This window comes from Aedes albopictus, chromosome 3 (genome assembly GCF_035046485.1).
Source record: "Aedes albopictus strain Foshan chromosome 3, AalbF5, whole genome shotgun sequence".
Taxonomy (NCBI): Eukaryota; Metazoa; Arthropoda; class Insecta; order Diptera; family Culicidae; genus Aedes; species Aedes albopictus.
The window spans coordinates 13425780-13442886 of record NC_085138.1 but is presented as its reverse complement, the minus strand read 5'-3'; the positions used below and the strand labels follow the sequence as shown (position 1 = coordinate 13442886).

The 17107-nt window shown below is 43.9% G+C and overlaps 3 protein-coding genes across 3 annotated transcripts in view; 1 reads left to right on the top strand and 2 right to left on the bottom strand.

Moving 5' to 3' along the window:
• Positions 1-3301: 3301 nt before the first annotated feature.
• LOC109421710 (uncharacterized) lies at positions 3302-4009 on the bottom strand. Its single transcript, XM_019696236.3, has 3 exons — positions 3882-4009; positions 3625-3819; positions 3302-3560 (listed from the first exon to the last, which is right to left on the bottom strand). The coding sequence occupies exons 1-3, from the start codon at positions 3934-3936 to the stop codon at positions 3358-3360; spliced, it is 453 nt and encodes a 150-aa protein (XP_019551781.2). The 5' UTR covers positions 3937-4009; the 3' UTR covers positions 3302-3357.
• A 151-nt stretch (positions 4010-4160) lies between these two features.
• The window catches only part of LOC109421709 (uncharacterized), a 98834-nt gene continuing 85887 nt past the window's right edge, over positions 4161-17107 (top strand). The window contains exon 1 of the mRNA XM_062855351.1: positions 4161-5331. The gene's annotated coding sequence lies outside the window, so the exon portion shown is untranslated. The remainder of the gene's footprint in view (positions 5332-17107) is intronic.
• LOC109428975 (uncharacterized) lies at positions 5056-16392 on the bottom strand. Its single transcript, XM_062855350.1, has 2 exons — positions 6430-16392; positions 5056-5341 (listed from the first exon to the last, which is right to left on the bottom strand). The coding sequence occupies exon 1, from the start codon at positions 11820-11822 to the stop codon at positions 10365-10367; it is 1458 nt and encodes a 485-aa protein (XP_062711334.1). The 5' UTR covers positions 11823-16392; the 3' UTR covers positions 5056-5341; positions 6430-10364.

Sequence of the window (17107 nt, the reverse complement as noted above, 5' to 3'; positions counted from 1 at the left end):
TGGCTGACTATGCTACCTAAGGAAAGATCGGGTAACCAACCCCGGTGGGAACTTTGGTCGTAGGCTAACAGGGAAGGGAGGGATGCTTCTGCAAACCTAAGCGTCTGTTCTCCAGGAGGAGCGACAAACAACATCGGTTGATCCCCATGTTAGGGGCGGCTGATCAACGTCCGAGTGACAGGGAAGGGCTCTAAGCTCAATAGTAGGGCGTTGGTGTCAGGCCCTACGAGCCAGCCGTGAAACCCCGTTGTTACAGAAAATCAGCAACAGAATAATACGAACTGAGACCAACGGGAAAGACCCCAGCAAACAAAAAGGACTTGCAATTGGAAACTCGGTACGTCGATCTCCCGATCTCTCAACTTTATTGGGAGCACCCGTATACTCGCCGATCTACTGAAGGACCGCGGGTTCGGGATCGTAGCGCTGCAGGAGGTGTGTTGGACAGGATCCATGGTGCGAACATTTAGAGGTAATCATACCATCTACCAGAGCTGCGACAACACACGCGAGCTGGGAACACCTTTCATCGTGATGGGTGATATGCAGAGGCGCGTGATCGGTTGGTGGCCGATCGACGAATGAATGTGCAGGTTAAGGATCAAGGGCCGATTCTTCAACTTCAGCATAATAAACGTGCACAGCCCACACTCCGGAAGCACTGATGATGACAAGGACGCATTTTACGCGCAGCTCGAACGCGAGTACGATCGCTGCCCAAGCCTCGATGTCAAGATCATCATAGTAGATTTGAACGCTCAGGTAGGCCAGGAGGAGGAATTCAGACCGACGATTGGTAAGTTCAGCGCCCACCAGCAGACGAACGAAAACGACCTACGACTCATTGATTTCGCCGCCTCCAAAAATATGGCCATACGTAGCACCTTTTTCCAACACAGCCTCCCTTATCGTTACACCTGGAGATCACCACAACAGACGGAATCTCGAATCAGCCACGTTCCGATTGACAGACGCCACTTCTCCGACATGATCGAAGTCCGTGGCGCCAACATCGACTCCGACCACTATCTGGTGATGGTCAAACTGCGCCCAAAACTCTCCGTCATCAACAATGTACGGTACCGGCGACCACCACGGTACAACCAAGAGCGACTAAAACAACCAGATATCGCTTCAGCATACGCGCAGAATCTCGAAGCAGCGTTGCCAGACGAGGGTGAGCTCGAAGAGGCCCCTCTAGAGGACTGCTGATGAACAGTGAAAGCAGCCATCAACGACGCAGCCGAGAGCACCATCTAGTACGTGGAACGGAATCGACGGAACTAATGGTTCGACGAAGAGTGCAGGTTTTGGAAGAGAAGAACGCAGCGTGGCAGTAATGCTGCAGCAAGGGACTCGACAGAACGTGGAACGTTACAAACCAGAAGCTCTACGCATCCCGTAACGGCTTCGTGCCGTGAGCCAAATTGTGGGATAAGGACGGAGGCCTCTTGACGGGTGGACGTAAGGTGATCGAAAGGTGGTAGCAGAACTTGATCAGCACCTGAATGGCGTGGAGAACGTTGGCACGGGAGACCACGGCAACGGAAGAAACGACGATGCTAGTGCAGCGGAGGACGGAAATGAACCAACTCCCACGCTGAGGGAAATTAAGGATGTCATTCATCAGCTCAAAATCAACCAAGCAGCTGGTAAGGATTGTATCGCAGCAGAACTCATCAGATGGGCCCAGAAAAGTTGGGCACCTGTCTGTATCGGCTGATAGTCAAGATCTGGGAAACCGAATAGCTACCGAGGGAGTGGAAGGAAGGGGTAAGCTGCCCCATTCACAAGAAAGGCGACCATTTGTAATGTGAGAACTTCAGGGCGGTCACTATTTTGAATGCTGCCTACAAAGTGCTATCCCAGATCATCTTCCGTCGTCTGTCACCTAAAACAAATGAGTTCGTGGGAAGTTATCAAGCCAGCTTCATCGACGGCCGGTCGACAACGGACCAGATCTTCACCGTACGGCAAATCCTCCAGAAATGCCGTGAATACCAGATCCCAACGCATCACCTGTTCATCGACGTCAAAGCGGCATACGACAGTATCGACCGCGCAGAGCTATGGAGAATCATTGACGAAAACGGTTTTCCTGGGAAGCTGACTAGACTGATTAAAGCAACGATGGACGGTGTGCAAAACTGCGTAAGGGTTTCAGGTGAACTATTTAGTTCATTCGAATCTCGCCGGGGACTGAGACAAGGTGATGGACTCTCATGCCTACCCTTCAACATCGCTCTGGAAGGTGTGATGCGACGAGCCGGGCTGAACAGCCGGGGAACGATTTCCACAAAATCCGGTCAATTTGTGTGCTTTGCGGACAACATGGACATTATTGCCAGAACATTTGGAACGGTGGCAGAGCTGTACACCCGCCTGAAACGCGAAGCAGCAAAGCAGCAAAACCAAGTACATGCTGGTAGGCGGAACCGAACACCACCGGATCCGTGTGGGTAGTAGTGTTACGATAGACGGGTATACTTTCGAGGTGGTGGAGGAGTTCGTCTACCTCGGATCCTTACTGACGGCTGACAACAACGTGAGCCGTGAAATTCAGGGGCGCATCATCATCAGAAGTCGGGCCTACTACGGGCTCCGGAAGAAGCTGCGGTCTAAAAAGATTCGCCCACGCACCAAATGCACCATGTACAAAACGCTAATAAGTCCGGTGATCCTCTTCGAACACGAGGCATGGACCATGCTCGAGGAGGACTTGCATGCACTCGGAGTTTTCGAGCGACGCGTGCAAAGGACGATTTTCAGCGGTGTGCAGGAGAACGGTGTGTGGCGGAGAAGGATGAACCACGAGCTCGCTGCACTTTACGGCGAACCCAGCATCCAGAAGGTGGCCAAAGCCGGAAGGATACGGTGGGCAGGGCATGTTGCAAGAATGCCGGACAACAACCCTGCAAAGCTGGTGTTTGCTACTGATCCGGTTGGCACAAGAAGGCTTGGGGCGCAGACAGCACAATGGGTGGACCAGGTGGAGCGTATTTATAATATTCTACTCGTAGTAATTAGTGTGCACGGTGCTTCACAGTATGTTTCAAATATTTTGATTTTCATTGCTTCAAAGTCGAAAAGTGTTGCAAGTAACCCCATTCGACGGTATTGAATAATAAATACAGTTTTCACAAAAAAAAAAAAAAAAATTAAATGCACAACGAAATACTCTTTCAAGCGTAATACGTGAGAGAGCCTCAAATAAACAATTTAGATAATAATGGTATTCAGCAGGACTATGCCTATGCCTCCAACAAGATGATTTCTTTCGAACAAATACGCTACAACCGGCTCCAGCTATATTATCATTCAATTTATTTCAAATCGATATCAACCGCAACTCATTCCCTATTTCGCTACCCACGACGATACAATCAAACTGGCCGCCATCAGCAGCATGCTCCACCCGAGCGCGACGCCACTGTTGCACTTGTTCGTATTGCACGCCTTACAGCTGAAGTTACCATTCGGAATCTTAGCTTCCAGCTTACACAAGGATTCTTTCGTTTCGAACATGCAACCTTTGGCCATCAATGACACATTCTGGGCTCCTGAAACAACGAGCAGATTAGTATTGACACACATTGATGAAGCTAATTTGGGCTTAACTCATACCTTGCGGTGTAAACTGCAACGCTGTACACTGGTAATTTCCATTGTATACCAACGCTGCGGTCAGATTCGGGTAGAAGAATCCTGCGGCGAGAACCATGTTCTGGGCCGTGTTATTGCTGCACTGCACGACGTGATCCTTTTGCTCGCCGCGACATTTTGCAACGTCGAAACACTCGTAGCATTCGAGGGCGTTAGCTGTGGACAAATGGAAGGTTTGGTGTCAATGGTGTTTATTGATGAACGATATTTAGAATTACCTGTGTTCAGCAATGACACTGTCAGGAAGACAGCAATCAGTTTGAATTCCATCATTTTGCGTCTGTTCACGTTTGGATCCTAATGAAAACTGGGTCGTACGAATCTATACTGCTGTTTCATGTGTTATATTGTTATACCTTTAGAGGGAGTAACTTTGAGCTGGTGTATTATGAATTTTGTTCGCATGGTGCGTGTGTTACATCTAGGCTTAATAATGGAAGGGCTTTCTTTGCTTGCCATCGAATGAATTTGTGGAACAGCACTTAAATACACTAAATAGAGTAATGCGGTGCAAAAGTTCACATTAAATTACTTGTATTAAAAACCTTTCAACTCCAGAGATGCCAGATATTTAACCTTCTATACAGACAAGATATACAGTACAGAAAAATACAGATTTTTGAACAGTGATTCAAATTTCTTCAGAAAGTATAAAATGTAAAGTTAAATTTAATGAAAACTTTATAAATTGCTGCATAAACTTTAAAGAATTTATGAAAAATTGCACATGTTCACACATGTTAAAAAAATAAATACCAGTAAAAATTAAAAACCGTCTAAAAGTAGTACATTATATTTAGTTTTTATTTGAAATCTAGAACTCTTGGTGACTGCTATACCCTCAAATACGACGATACAGAAACATCTGTATTGATACAGATTTTTGTTAAAATAATCTGGCATCCTGACTAGAACTAAATGAGGAACTCGAAAAAAATCTAGTACTACGTTTTGAAGACAACATGTCGAAGAATCGTTTAGCGAGAAATCCCGAAATTATGTTCTTTTCGTTTAAAAGTTATTTTGCGGAAACAGTTGGGTACGAACTTTTGCCCTGCATTACTCTATACCCAGAAAGCTGAAAAAAAAAATCTCTACTGGAAAGGGGATCGAACCTGCCGACGATCCTAAGTTTTGTCCAGTAGACTAATGGAAATAACTAGATAACATATATTTATGCCATCATCGGGAAGGATCGTCTACTAACCTTGCAGCTCAATATCGCCCCATCTAATGGTAGTTAATCCCAACCCACTCAGACATCTAATTCTAACGCATTACAATGTTGCAGTTGATGCAGTGGCATTACAACTAGCTTCCAATAGATACCAGACACACGCGGCGTTTTGCAATGTTTGTTTTCTTTATCAGCAAACTATCGACTCGGTGGTGTAGATTCCGTAGCTCGCGAATAGTTCGCTCGTCCAATTTATTAGAAATTTAATGGTCACTTTCCTTTTGCGGCGTCTAACGGGTGCAGCGTTGTGCTGAGGTTTGGCTGCGTGGTGCGGAAGGTGGTGGATCTCGCGGCGGCGGTGGTGGTTGCAATTCTCAGTACTGGCGATGAAATGTTGGAAGTCTGAACCGTTGTTGTAAGAGCTGAAGTACCGGCACCTCCTGCAGTTCCTCCTCCTCCTCCTTCTCTGCGATGACCGTGAGCAGCGTTAGGTAGGACGATCTTGGATCATGGAGAATATCTTTTCAGTATTTTGATGCGACATAGAATATGACCTACTCACCACTGCGATGTAAAACAGTCCAACAACCATCAATGAAAACGACCCCATTGCGAATGGAAAGCGTTATGAACAGGGCACAGAAGATAAACAAATAATAAACAACTTCTTTATCAAATGAAGCAGCAGACCATGACTGATTTTTTTTTGCAAATTAGTGCTAAATTTATCTTTTATGATTTGCAAATGCATGAAAAGCTTTTATCGTAGTTGATTATTTTTTTCTTAATAGTTTTTATCGTTACGAGAAAAACATTAAAAGAGAACCACCCAAATAAATCAAACATGTTAATTGCTTACTATTGCATAATAGGTTTCAAGCATTGAATCACAGCCGAATGGGAACTATTTTACATTTTGATTGTAACTAGTTAAGAAGCACCTACCGTCTTACCCCGCTGGTTCGAAACGTTTTAATACGACACTTTTAAATTCGTAGCCCGCTTATTGGACATGTATGTCGAATTAAAAAGTGTTCAAATGTCACAGCGATGTACACTGTAAATTCAAAACAGCTTGAAATTGCGCTTATACTCGTACCCGCAGCAGCTCCTCTTGCAGCCGCTAATTCCCGAAGTTCTGAGATGATGCTATTCGACACCCAAACCACCTGAAGACCAACCAGAATGAACTGAGGATGGCAACAATCATAGAAAGAACGAGCTTTTTATTCGCACCACCGCAATATCTGTTGAAATTATGTTTCATAGCAAATCCGGAAATCAAAACAAAAACAAAAATAGAGTTGCCAAATTTCAATGAGCATAATGGTGCTTACACCGGAGTAAACTTTTAATTCGACAAACTGGTCACCTTAGTGACCAGTTTGTCGAATTAAAAGTTTACTCCGGTTATTCGACAAGAGTCGGTGTCGTATTAGCGGGGTAATACGGTATACCTAAAACTAATCTAAGTAGGAAAGATGGATGTTGCAATAATAAATAAAAGTGTTCATATTCTAAAAAGGCTGCAAAAGTATTCGGATCGGAAATTTCATTAAGCATTCTTTAGGAGAATTCAATCCACTCACCTTTGACCGTACCACCAGTGCTACGAATCATCGTAACTATCACGAGATAAACGTTGGATTCGAATTTTGACCCTCTTCAAGTGATACGATCCAGCTTGGCATATTGGGGACTACGAAGGCTGATGAGTCGGGAAACACTTTTTTCCTACGATGTTTCTCATGGTGATTCTTATGAGCCTATGAGTGAAAAAAGCAAAAAATCTTCCCTCCTTCACTTTATCACAGAAAACCGCAAACAAATGTGAGCTGTCAAACCGATCGATCTAACTGAAGTACACAGGGTCAAATATTTGAGAAGGAAAGAACTCAAGAAACAACATCAATTTGACACTAATTCAAATTCGATCGAGTCAAACAAAATGTTTGAGCATTGGTTTCTTCTTGGACAACTATTTGACCCTTAACAGCTTAACGTGCCAATCCTTTACAGGTACCTCGGTGTGTGTATCTCTGCTTCATGCAGCTGAAAGAGAGAGCTATGACAATCTTACCCATATTAGTGGTGATGATCACAGAGCGAAGATGATGCGTGACGTGTGTGCAGAAAGCGAATCAGCAAGCGCAAAGAAAGGGTGATACAAATTTGGTTTCTATCAAGGTTGACGTGACTTGAAAGCAACACTACACTGCACTGATTCAATAGGGACACACAAGGACTTAGAACTGCGAAGCCATCTAAAAAGAAAAGGCTACTTTCCCGACCAACCTAAACCTTTACTTCTACCGCCAAACCCTTCGTCTCCCCGAAACTTCCAAAAGGTGTTGCTTTGGAGAGGGGCTAGTGCAGTTCGCACTTTCGAGGTTGGCTGCCTAGCCTTGCAGTTATGGACTTCGTGAATCACTCTTCTAGGAGGACGTCAAGGTATGCCAGCTTCCTAAGTAGCCTCTCTGTGCTCTATGCCCAGTGGGAACGTGGAACTGAGTCGACAGAACGCCATTCCCGGCACACTTAAGAACTGTTACTGCGTGGACTAGAATTTGACATCGGAACAGTGAATTCGAAGCATTCATGCCTTGACATTGGTGTATCCATCAATAATGCTTTAATCAATCTGATCAGTTTCCTTGGAAAGCCATTCTTGTCAATGATTTTCGAAAGCTCTGAGCAGAGGATGTCAGATCAACGACAGACGAAGATAACTACTGAGGGACCGCCAACTCCGTGATAGGCCACGTATGTACACGATGCCTATTTGCGGTTGCAGCGAACCTAAGAGCACCCTATGCTTGGTGATCCTAATCTCATGGTCACGAGGCACCAATATTGAATGGCATCTTAAACTTCCCTAGGAGTATGGGTTGGAACAGTTTCGTTCTCTGCTACACTGGTGTAGTCGTTTCCCTGGGAGGCTGTCCATAAACCACGTGGTCATTTTTCTGGATATTCCGAATTCATTGACATTTCAATAGTATTGAGGGGGTTCTAGGGACGTTTCAAAAGACTTTAAGGGCAAAAAGCCTTTTCAGGGCGTTGCAAGGGGTTTGAAGGGTGTTTCTGCTACAAGGTTTGAAGGGTGTTTCAAGGTATTTCAGAGTCACTTCAGAGATTTTCTGGGGGTTTTAGGAACATTTTAAGGACACCTCAACGAACGGTTTTAGGGGCGTTTGATAGCATTTCAGGGGTGTTTCAAGAGGTTTTAAAGTGAGATTTAGGGGGTTTCTGGGCCTATTAGTTATTTCAGTGCGATTACGGAGGTTTCAGGGTTGAAAATCCTCTGACACTTCCTGTAATGCCTCTGAAATCCCCCTAAACCGGACCGCATGTAACGTAATTAATATCCTCCGAAATTCACTAAAACGCCTCCGCAACGTCTCCGTAACGCCTCCGAATTTCATCAAAAACGCTCTGAAACTTCCTGAAATGCTTTCAAAATCTCCCTGAAACCCCCTAGTTCCCCATGTAACGCACCTGAGACGCTCCGAAACCCCAGAAAACTCATCAGTAACGCCTCTGAATCCCAATGAAAATGCTCCAAAACCGCTTGAAATGCCTCCAAAATCCCCCTACAACTGGCTCAGACCCCATGTAACGCACTTGAAAACCTCCGAAATCCCCGAAAACGCCTCCGTAACGCTTGGTGGCCAAAGCCTATGGTCCATAAAATTTTCGAAAATTTTATATGAACAATGGAGGGGGAAAGAGGGAGTCTGGAATAGCCAAAAATGAGTCTACGTAGTTTATTGACAGCATCAAGTTTCAAGGCTTTGTTTTCAGGTTTCAGGTGATATCAGAGATATGTCCCCTGTAACACCATTAAAACCCCTGTTTGCTGGAACTTCTTTGAAATCGCATGGAATGCCCCTGAAAACCCCTGAAACACGTTGTAACACTCTTGAAACGCGTATGGAACCCCTAAAACCCCTTTAAAGCTCTTGAAATCCGCCAAAACACCCTGGAACGTCCCTGAATCCCTGAATGGAAAGCCCCTGAAGCCCTCCTGGAACACCCCTAGGATCCATGAAACTCCTGAAACACACCCGGAACCTATTGACAACCCCGGGGCGCACCTGAAACCCGCTGGAACACCCTGAAATATCCTTGAAACTCCATGGAACGCCCCTGGATCGCTCCTGGAATCCCCTGAATCCTTCTGGAACACCTCAGAAACTACCTAAAAAGCCCCTGAAACCTTCTAGGACACTCTTGTAACCAAGGATCCGTTCATTCACCTCATCCTCATTGTTATTCGTTAGTGAATGGCAAAGAATGATAGGTGGTGATCGAAGCAGCTATTATCATATATAGAAGATAATTTCTGCATTTAATGCATTCATTTTTAGTCCATAGTTGTTGATTAGATTAGATGGTAGATTGACAAAGAAATGAATTAATATTTTTCGAAAATATGAGAAACTGTAAGATGCAAAGTGGAAATCACGAACCCTGCCTGATACTCCCTGGAACGCTCCTCGAACCTGCTGGAACATCCTGGAACGTCCCTGAAACCTCATAGAATGCCTTGAAATCCCTCAGTAAACCCCTGAAACCCTATGAAACTCGCAGGAACATCCCCGAAATATCCTGGAACGCCACTGAACTCTCTTGAAACTCATTGGAATGCTTCTGAAACCTCCTGAAACTTGCTGAAACACCTTGAAACCTTCCTGAAACCCCATGGAATGGCCAGGAACGCCCCTGACACCCGATAACTACCTGAAACATTCATGAAAGTACCTCGAACGCCTCTAAAAACACTTGAAAACCCTTGAAACTCTCTTGAAACCCTCTGAAACCCATTGGAACACTCTGGGACATCCCTGAAACCCAATGGCACGCTCTTAAAGACCTCTGAAACTCCATGAAACACCCCTGAAACCCTCAGAAAGCCCCTGAAACGCCACTGAAACTTCCATGAAGGCCCTGGAACAAAACAAATAATAAACAGCTTCATTCATCCAACTGTGCAGCTAACCGCGACTGATTTTTTTAGCTTTGCAAATTAGACCTAAATTTAACTTTTTTGAATTCAAATAAATGGAAGGTTTTAATCGTATTTTTTTTACCTGTCGCATGATTTTTTCTATCATTTCGTTACGAGAAAAACAACGACATTGCAATTTTGCGTAATGCAGAATTCAAGTGTTGAATTACAACTGTACAAGCACTATTTTAGTACTTTACAACGGATCAGATGTTCGCCATCCACAAGGTGTTGCAGAAATGCCGCGAATACAACGTGCCCACACATCACTTGTTCATCGATTTTAAATCGGCGTATGGTACAATCGATCGAGAACAGCTATGGCAGATTATGCACGAATACGGATTCCCTGATAAACTGACGATTGATCATGGCAACGATGGATCGAGTGTGATGTGCGGAGTTCGAGTATCAGGGACATTCTCGTGTCCCTTCGAATGGCGCAGAGCATTACGGCAAGGTGGTGGTCTTTCGTGCCTGCTCATTTTTCATTTATTTAGTATTACATCAAATTCAAGATAAAACTGAATCAACAATATTTCTCCATAATACACGGTTCGTGGCTGCCGCTCTCCATCCTCGGTCGCGCCCGATGCTCGCCAAGTCACGCTCCACCTGGTCCGCCCATCGTGCTCTCTGCGCTCCACGCCTTCTTGTGCCAACCGGATCAGTTGCAAACACCAGCTTTGCAGGGTTGTTGTCCGGCATTCTTGCAACATGCCCTGCCCACCGTATCCTTCCGGCTTTGGCCACCTTCTGAATGCTGGGTTCGCCGTAAAGTGCAGCGAGCTCATGGTTCATTCTTCTCCGCCACACACCGTTCTCCTGCACACCGCCGAAGATCGTCCTTAGCACGCGTCGCTCGAAAACTCCGAGTGCTTGCAGGTCCTCCTCGAGCATGGTCCATGTCTCGTGCCCGTAGAGGATTACCGGTCTTATAAGCGTTTTATACATGGTGCATTTGGTGCGTGGGTGAATCTTTTTCGACCGCAGTTTCTTCTGGAGCCCGTAGTAGGCCCGACTTCCGCTGATGATGCGCCTCCGAATTTCACGGCTCACGTTGTTGTCAGCCGTCAGTAAGGATCCGAGGTAGACGAATTCCTCCACCACCTCGAAAGTATACCCGTCTATCGTAACATTACTACCCAGACGGATCCGGTCGTTTTCGGTTCCGCCTACCAGCATGTACTTTGTTTTTGAGGCATTCACCACCAGTCCGACCTTTGCTGCTTCGCGTTTCAGGCGGGTGTACAGCTCTGCCACCGTTCCAAATGTTCTGGCAATAATGTCCATGTCGTCCGCAAAGCACACAAATTGTCCGGATTTTGTGAAAATCGTTCCCCGGCTGTTGAGCCCGGCTCGTCGCATCACACCTTCCAGAGCGAAGTTGAAGAGTAGGCATGAGAGTCCATAACCTTGTCGCAGTCCCCGGCGAGATTCGAATGAACTAGATAGTTCACCCGAAACCCTTACGCAGTTTTGCACACCGTCCATCGTTGCTTTAATCAGTCTAGTCAGCTTCCCAGGAAAGCCGTTTTCGTCCATGATTCTCCATAGCTCTGCGCGGTCGATACTGTCGTATGCCGCTTTGAAGTCGATGAACAGGTGATGCGTTGGGACCTGGTATTCACGGCATTTCTGGAGGATTTGCCGTACGGTAAAGATCTGGTCCGTTGTCGACCGGCCGTCGATGAAGCCGGCTTGATAACTTCCCACGAGCTCACTTGTTTTAGGTGACAGACGACGGAAGATGATCTGGGATAGCACTTTGTAGGCAGCATTCAAAATAGTGATCGCCCTAAAGTTCTCACATTCCAAATGGTCGCCTTTCTTGTGAATGGGGCAGATTACGTGCCTGCTGTTTAACCCTAAAAGGGATACCTTCATGGCCTCAATTTCGTCACCTCGCTGAGTGTGTTCCATCGAAGACGAGCTCTGAAAGACCCCAGGTATCCCTTTTAGGGTTAACATTGCTAGAGGTTGTAATGAGAAGAGTAGGGATAAACACGGTACAAACGATTTTCACGGCGTCCGTTCAGCTTCTTAGTTTCACAGATGATATTGAATTTTAGGTCGCAAATTTGAGACGATGGCGGAAACGTACATCCGACTAACGAAGCCAGGTGAACCGAATTAATCATTAATGTCTCGATTTCAAAGTACTACCGAATTTTTATCGACGGTGATGAAATCGAGGCGGTTTAAGAATTACAGTAAAGTACATGTTACTTGGACTCATTGCTGCCGCCGACAACGACACCTGCAGAGAAATTCAGAGACGCATTGTGCTATAGAGCATACTTGGGACTCCGCAGAACTCAAAGATCGAGTAAAGTTTGCGAAGTTAACTATCTACAAAACGCTGATTAGGGTTGTCCTCTATGGGCACGAAACATGGACTCTGCGTGCAGAGGACCAAAGCGCCCTTGGAGTTTCTGAACGGAATTGTGTTCCAATCCACCTCCATTCATCAGTGCCGGTAACCATCATTGATTTGTTGAATCCGTTCCCGCAGATACACAGCTAGTTGGTTTGAGAAAGGTAAACTGGAAACCGCCACTTAAGAGAACTACAATTTGAGGTAAGAAACAAGACACTTTTGCCTATTTCTTCGAGACAAAAGATTACCTCCTCAGCAGGGAAAGTCGAGCATCGTCGTCGGTAGAAGACGGGGTAAAGCCTGTATCCGCAATAATCGGGACACAGAAGTATTGCTGTAACTCTGCAATAGATCCATTAAAATTGCTCAAATTTTGCCTGATAATATCTTATGGTGTGTTCATTTCACCTGCAAAATTTCATGTGAATCGGTGAAGTACCTTATGTTGTAGCAATGAAACAGTAGAACGCGTGCAATTGAATTTTGTACAGCCCCTGGTTTAGTTTGTCAGCGCTGTAACTTTTGAATTTGATAAAGAAAATGACTGAAATTTTGAACACAAACTTCTCAATCTACTTTACTTACATAGGCAAAATTTCAAAAAAATCGATGCACTATCAACAGTTCTATAGTCGAAACATATATTGGGGCTGACCGTGATTTTTGTTGTCTGAACAATTAGTGAGCACCCCTTATTGTTTCGGTTGTATTGTTGAAAGTACGACACCAATAATCTTCAAATTTTGCAGGCATAATATACACATAATCAACTACCTTTTGTGAAAATTTCATGAAAATTGACAGAGATATTCAAAAGTTATGAATGGGCAAACATCGCACATAAAAAACATGAAACATTTTCACTAACACTATCCCCTATCAACACCAGTAACTTTCAATCCAATTGATAAAAGTTGATAAAATTTTGCAAGAAAGTGTCTCTATAAGTATCATAACTGCTCACGAAGTTTCATAATTATCCTCACAGAACTTTGAACTATAATGGAAAAGAACCATCTAGTATGCGTCTGAAAATTGGTGATGATTGTACAAAATCTTAAAAACGTCGTCTGTTTGTTTCTCATCCACAATTAAAAGTAATGCATCGATTTTTATGAAATTTTGCACAAATAATAAACATACACCAAAGAGTTCTCAGTTAATTTTTGGCCAATTTATATTGATTCAGTACGAAGTTACTGCCGTACTTTTGTGTCCCGATTATTGCGGATACAGGCTTTAAAAACGATTTATTTTCCCGCATTAGACGATACATCCACCCTCATCCCATATGCACAATAACCACGGAGAAATGCAATCAACCCTCCCTGCGAGGCGAGGTGATGTACTCTAATGCCAACGGGCATCAGGAAACGAAGCGAAGGAGTAGGTACACACAGTTAGTTCGTAAAGAAGTCTTTGGCAAGAGCAACAATGCACCCGGTGTGTAGTTCCATAAACACAGCCCTCGTTCCATCCCCCGAATCCAGACACACAAAAGTCGCCACACGGGTGGAAGTGTGCAGTTCGTCTTATATAGGATGGTTTTGCGGTTGAGGAAGATATGTGAAAAGTTGGCGTATCGTATAAATTCTTCGGCTTGTTCCATTGACTTCCGCTGGCGCTGGCTGGCTGGCTAGGATGAAGGTGGTCCATCCAAGGTTGCCTTGAAGTGATTGTGTCCTTGGCTTTCACGGTGGTCTTAGCGTCTTCTTAAAATCAGTTCAGCCTGGGTACAGAACAGCAGCGGAGGGGTTGAGGGTACATCCGGTCTAACTCGAGTTCGCCCTAACCCGAACCACATTATATTATTAAAGTTGTTTATGTTTCTTCTAATATCAAATTAAGAGTTGGAGATTAGTTACGATGGAGCGTCTATAAATTGCGATAGACTTAAATTGATTCCCGCACTACAGCGACGGCGGCGGCGAGACACGACAACCGTCCGATGCGATGCGATGCGGTGTGACGGTTGACTTGAGAGACGTGTGTCGGTCGGTCGGTCGGTTTTCTTGACTTCGAAGGATCAGCAGGCATGTGGAAAAGTTTTCCTACAGCACCGCTGTCCGGACGGAAAGAAGGAAGGAGAGAAGGAGGTAGCGTCATCGGTCGTCTTGGCGGTCGATGGTGCTGCTCCAAGGCGTCTAATGTTACACCAGAGGTGAGTTATGGCGGTTTTCTTTGGAGATTGTCGAGGATGTTTACTCTACTGCTCACACCTCTCGACGGTAGCTGTCGGATGCGAACGATAGGCAGATAGAGGCGACAGCCGGAAGGAAAGGATTCTTGTAATGAGTGAGGTGGGGGCACATCCGATATGCTGTGCGATATCCTTTGACTCGGCTGCGATGCGGTCGGGGCTAATTAATTATTTTAATTATTAATATGAATTCGACGCCTAACTAGACATCCAGTGTGTGGATGGAGGGATACAGGATATGGAAATGCCTAGGTACCTACAATGCATGTATATAGTGCGATCGCTAATGAACTTCTTCGATAAGTTGTAGCAGAAGATAAGAAGTTGAAATATCATAGGCCACGCCACGAGACGCCATAATAAGAAGAGGAGAGCACTGCAGCGTTCCAATTAAACAAAAATGTGGCTTTCTTACAAAAAATCAAATAAAAAATAAATGGAACATTGGATAAGAGCATACCGAGAGATAAAATTTTATACAGCATTTTGTTGTGTATAAACGCTTTTGCTTGGTCAAGTTTTTATGTAAACTTACACGAATTCTAGATAACATGAAGTCAAAAATCTTTGCTCGCTGTTATTTGAAACGCATCAATAAATATAACGTTGGCCAAACTGTTGTATTATCATCCTAAAAGTACTGTTGGATGAGGTTTGGATGACAAAACGTCAAATGCCAAAACCACGAAAGGACAAAACACCAAAAAAGGGAAAATAGGATGTTTAAATTAAAATTGCAAGAAAACGATAAAATCTGGTTTTATGGATATCTTCAAGTATACTATAAAACATTGCATCCATGGTTTTCATAAAAGAAATCATAAAACTGAGTTTTGATTATTGCGCCATTTAGTTGAGAAAAATTCGAACTAACCAATGCCCGGCCAGTTGGCGCTTGACTTACCGAACAAATTTGACGAATACATGAACAAACTAAAATATCAGAATCACGAGATACAGAGTATTAAAGTAGAGTGCCCATATAGCCGAGGCGGTAAACGCACGGGTATTCAGCATGACCATGCTGAGGGTGACGGGTTCGATTCCCGGTCGGTCCAGGATCTTTTCGTAAAGGAAATTTCCTTGACTTCCTTGGGCATAGAGTATCTTCGTGCCTGCCACACGATAATACACATGCAAAATGGTCATTGGCAGAGGAAGCTCTCAGTTAAAAACTGTGGAAGTGCTCATTGAACACTAAGCTGAGAAGCAGGTTTTGTCCCAGTGAGGACGTTACGCCAAGAAGAAGAAGAAGAGTATTAAAGTTGGGGTCTAAATGGAACCCAGGTATACAAAATCGTGAAGCCAAGTAGCTATATTTCCAAGAGTACCACTTTAATCTTATCATATAATTTTACACCTAATAACAAGCTTGGTTGAATGGCTAAGTTGTGTGATCCTTATTCAAGGAATACAAAAACAGCTTGCCCAATTTTCCGGATATGCCGGAACGAACCAGTTCCAGTAGGAAAAGAAAAGCACTTCCTAGAACCATATGCTGCTATAGAATGTAGTAGCTAGAAATTCTCAAATTTTTACTCGTATTTGATTCAAATAAACATCATGCTTAGAGCAAAAAAAAATTGGATTTTTTATGAATTCCTTCAGGGACACCTTCACAAATTCCTCCCGGTTTCAGGAACTTCTGCAAGGATGCATCGACGAATTTCTCCAGCAATTTTCCCATCCATCATGGATTCCTACAGAGATTTTTCTAGAATTCCCCTAGGGATTTCATCAAGCATTGCTCCGGGAATTTTCCCTGGGATGTCTTTAGAGGTTACTCCTGTGATTGCTGTAGTGCTTTTTTCAGAGGATTCCTTCAGGAATTTCACCAGTTGTTCTTTTGGGTTTTTCTACAGATATTACAGCATAGAATAGTTCACGGATTTATCCATACATTTTTTCAAAAATTCCGCAAGAGATTGCTTCAATAATTTCATATAGAATTATTCGAAATATTTCTGTAGGAATTCCTTCCAGGTTTTTTAAGAAAATTTTACCAGAAATTATTCAAAAATTTTAATAAGAATTCTTTTAAAAATTTACAAAAAAAATGTGTAGGATCCCCTTCAATAATTCGTCCCGAAATTTCTGCAGACATGGACATTTTTTTTTCTAGACATTCCTACAGAATTTCTTCATTAAGAAAGCTCTCCTAGGATTTCCACAGGAATTCTCATGGTATTGTTTGCGGGATTCCTCAAGAAATTCTTTCAGGAATTTCTCCAAGTATTCCTTTAAGAATTCCTCCAGAGATTCACTCGAGAGTTCCATCTGTACTTTTACACGAACAACTTCAGGGATTATTTTAAAAATTCCTCCAAGTATTCTCCTGGGAACTCTTCTTGGAATTTCTTCAGAAATTCCTCCTGGAGTTCTATCGAGAACTCCACCAGGAACTAATCCAGGACTTCCTCCAGGAACTGTTTTGGGATTTCTCCAGAAATATCTTCAGAGCTTTTTCACAGAATTCCTCCAGTTAATCTACATGAAATTCCTATAGGGATTTCTCCAGGGATTCCTCCAGGAATTCCTCCAGGAATTTCTCCAAGAATTACTTCAAGGATTCCTCCGAGAATTTATGCAGGGATTTCTCCAGAAATTCCTATAGCGATTCATCCAGGAATTCCTCTACAGATTCTCCAAGGAATTCCTACAGGAAAATATTTCCAG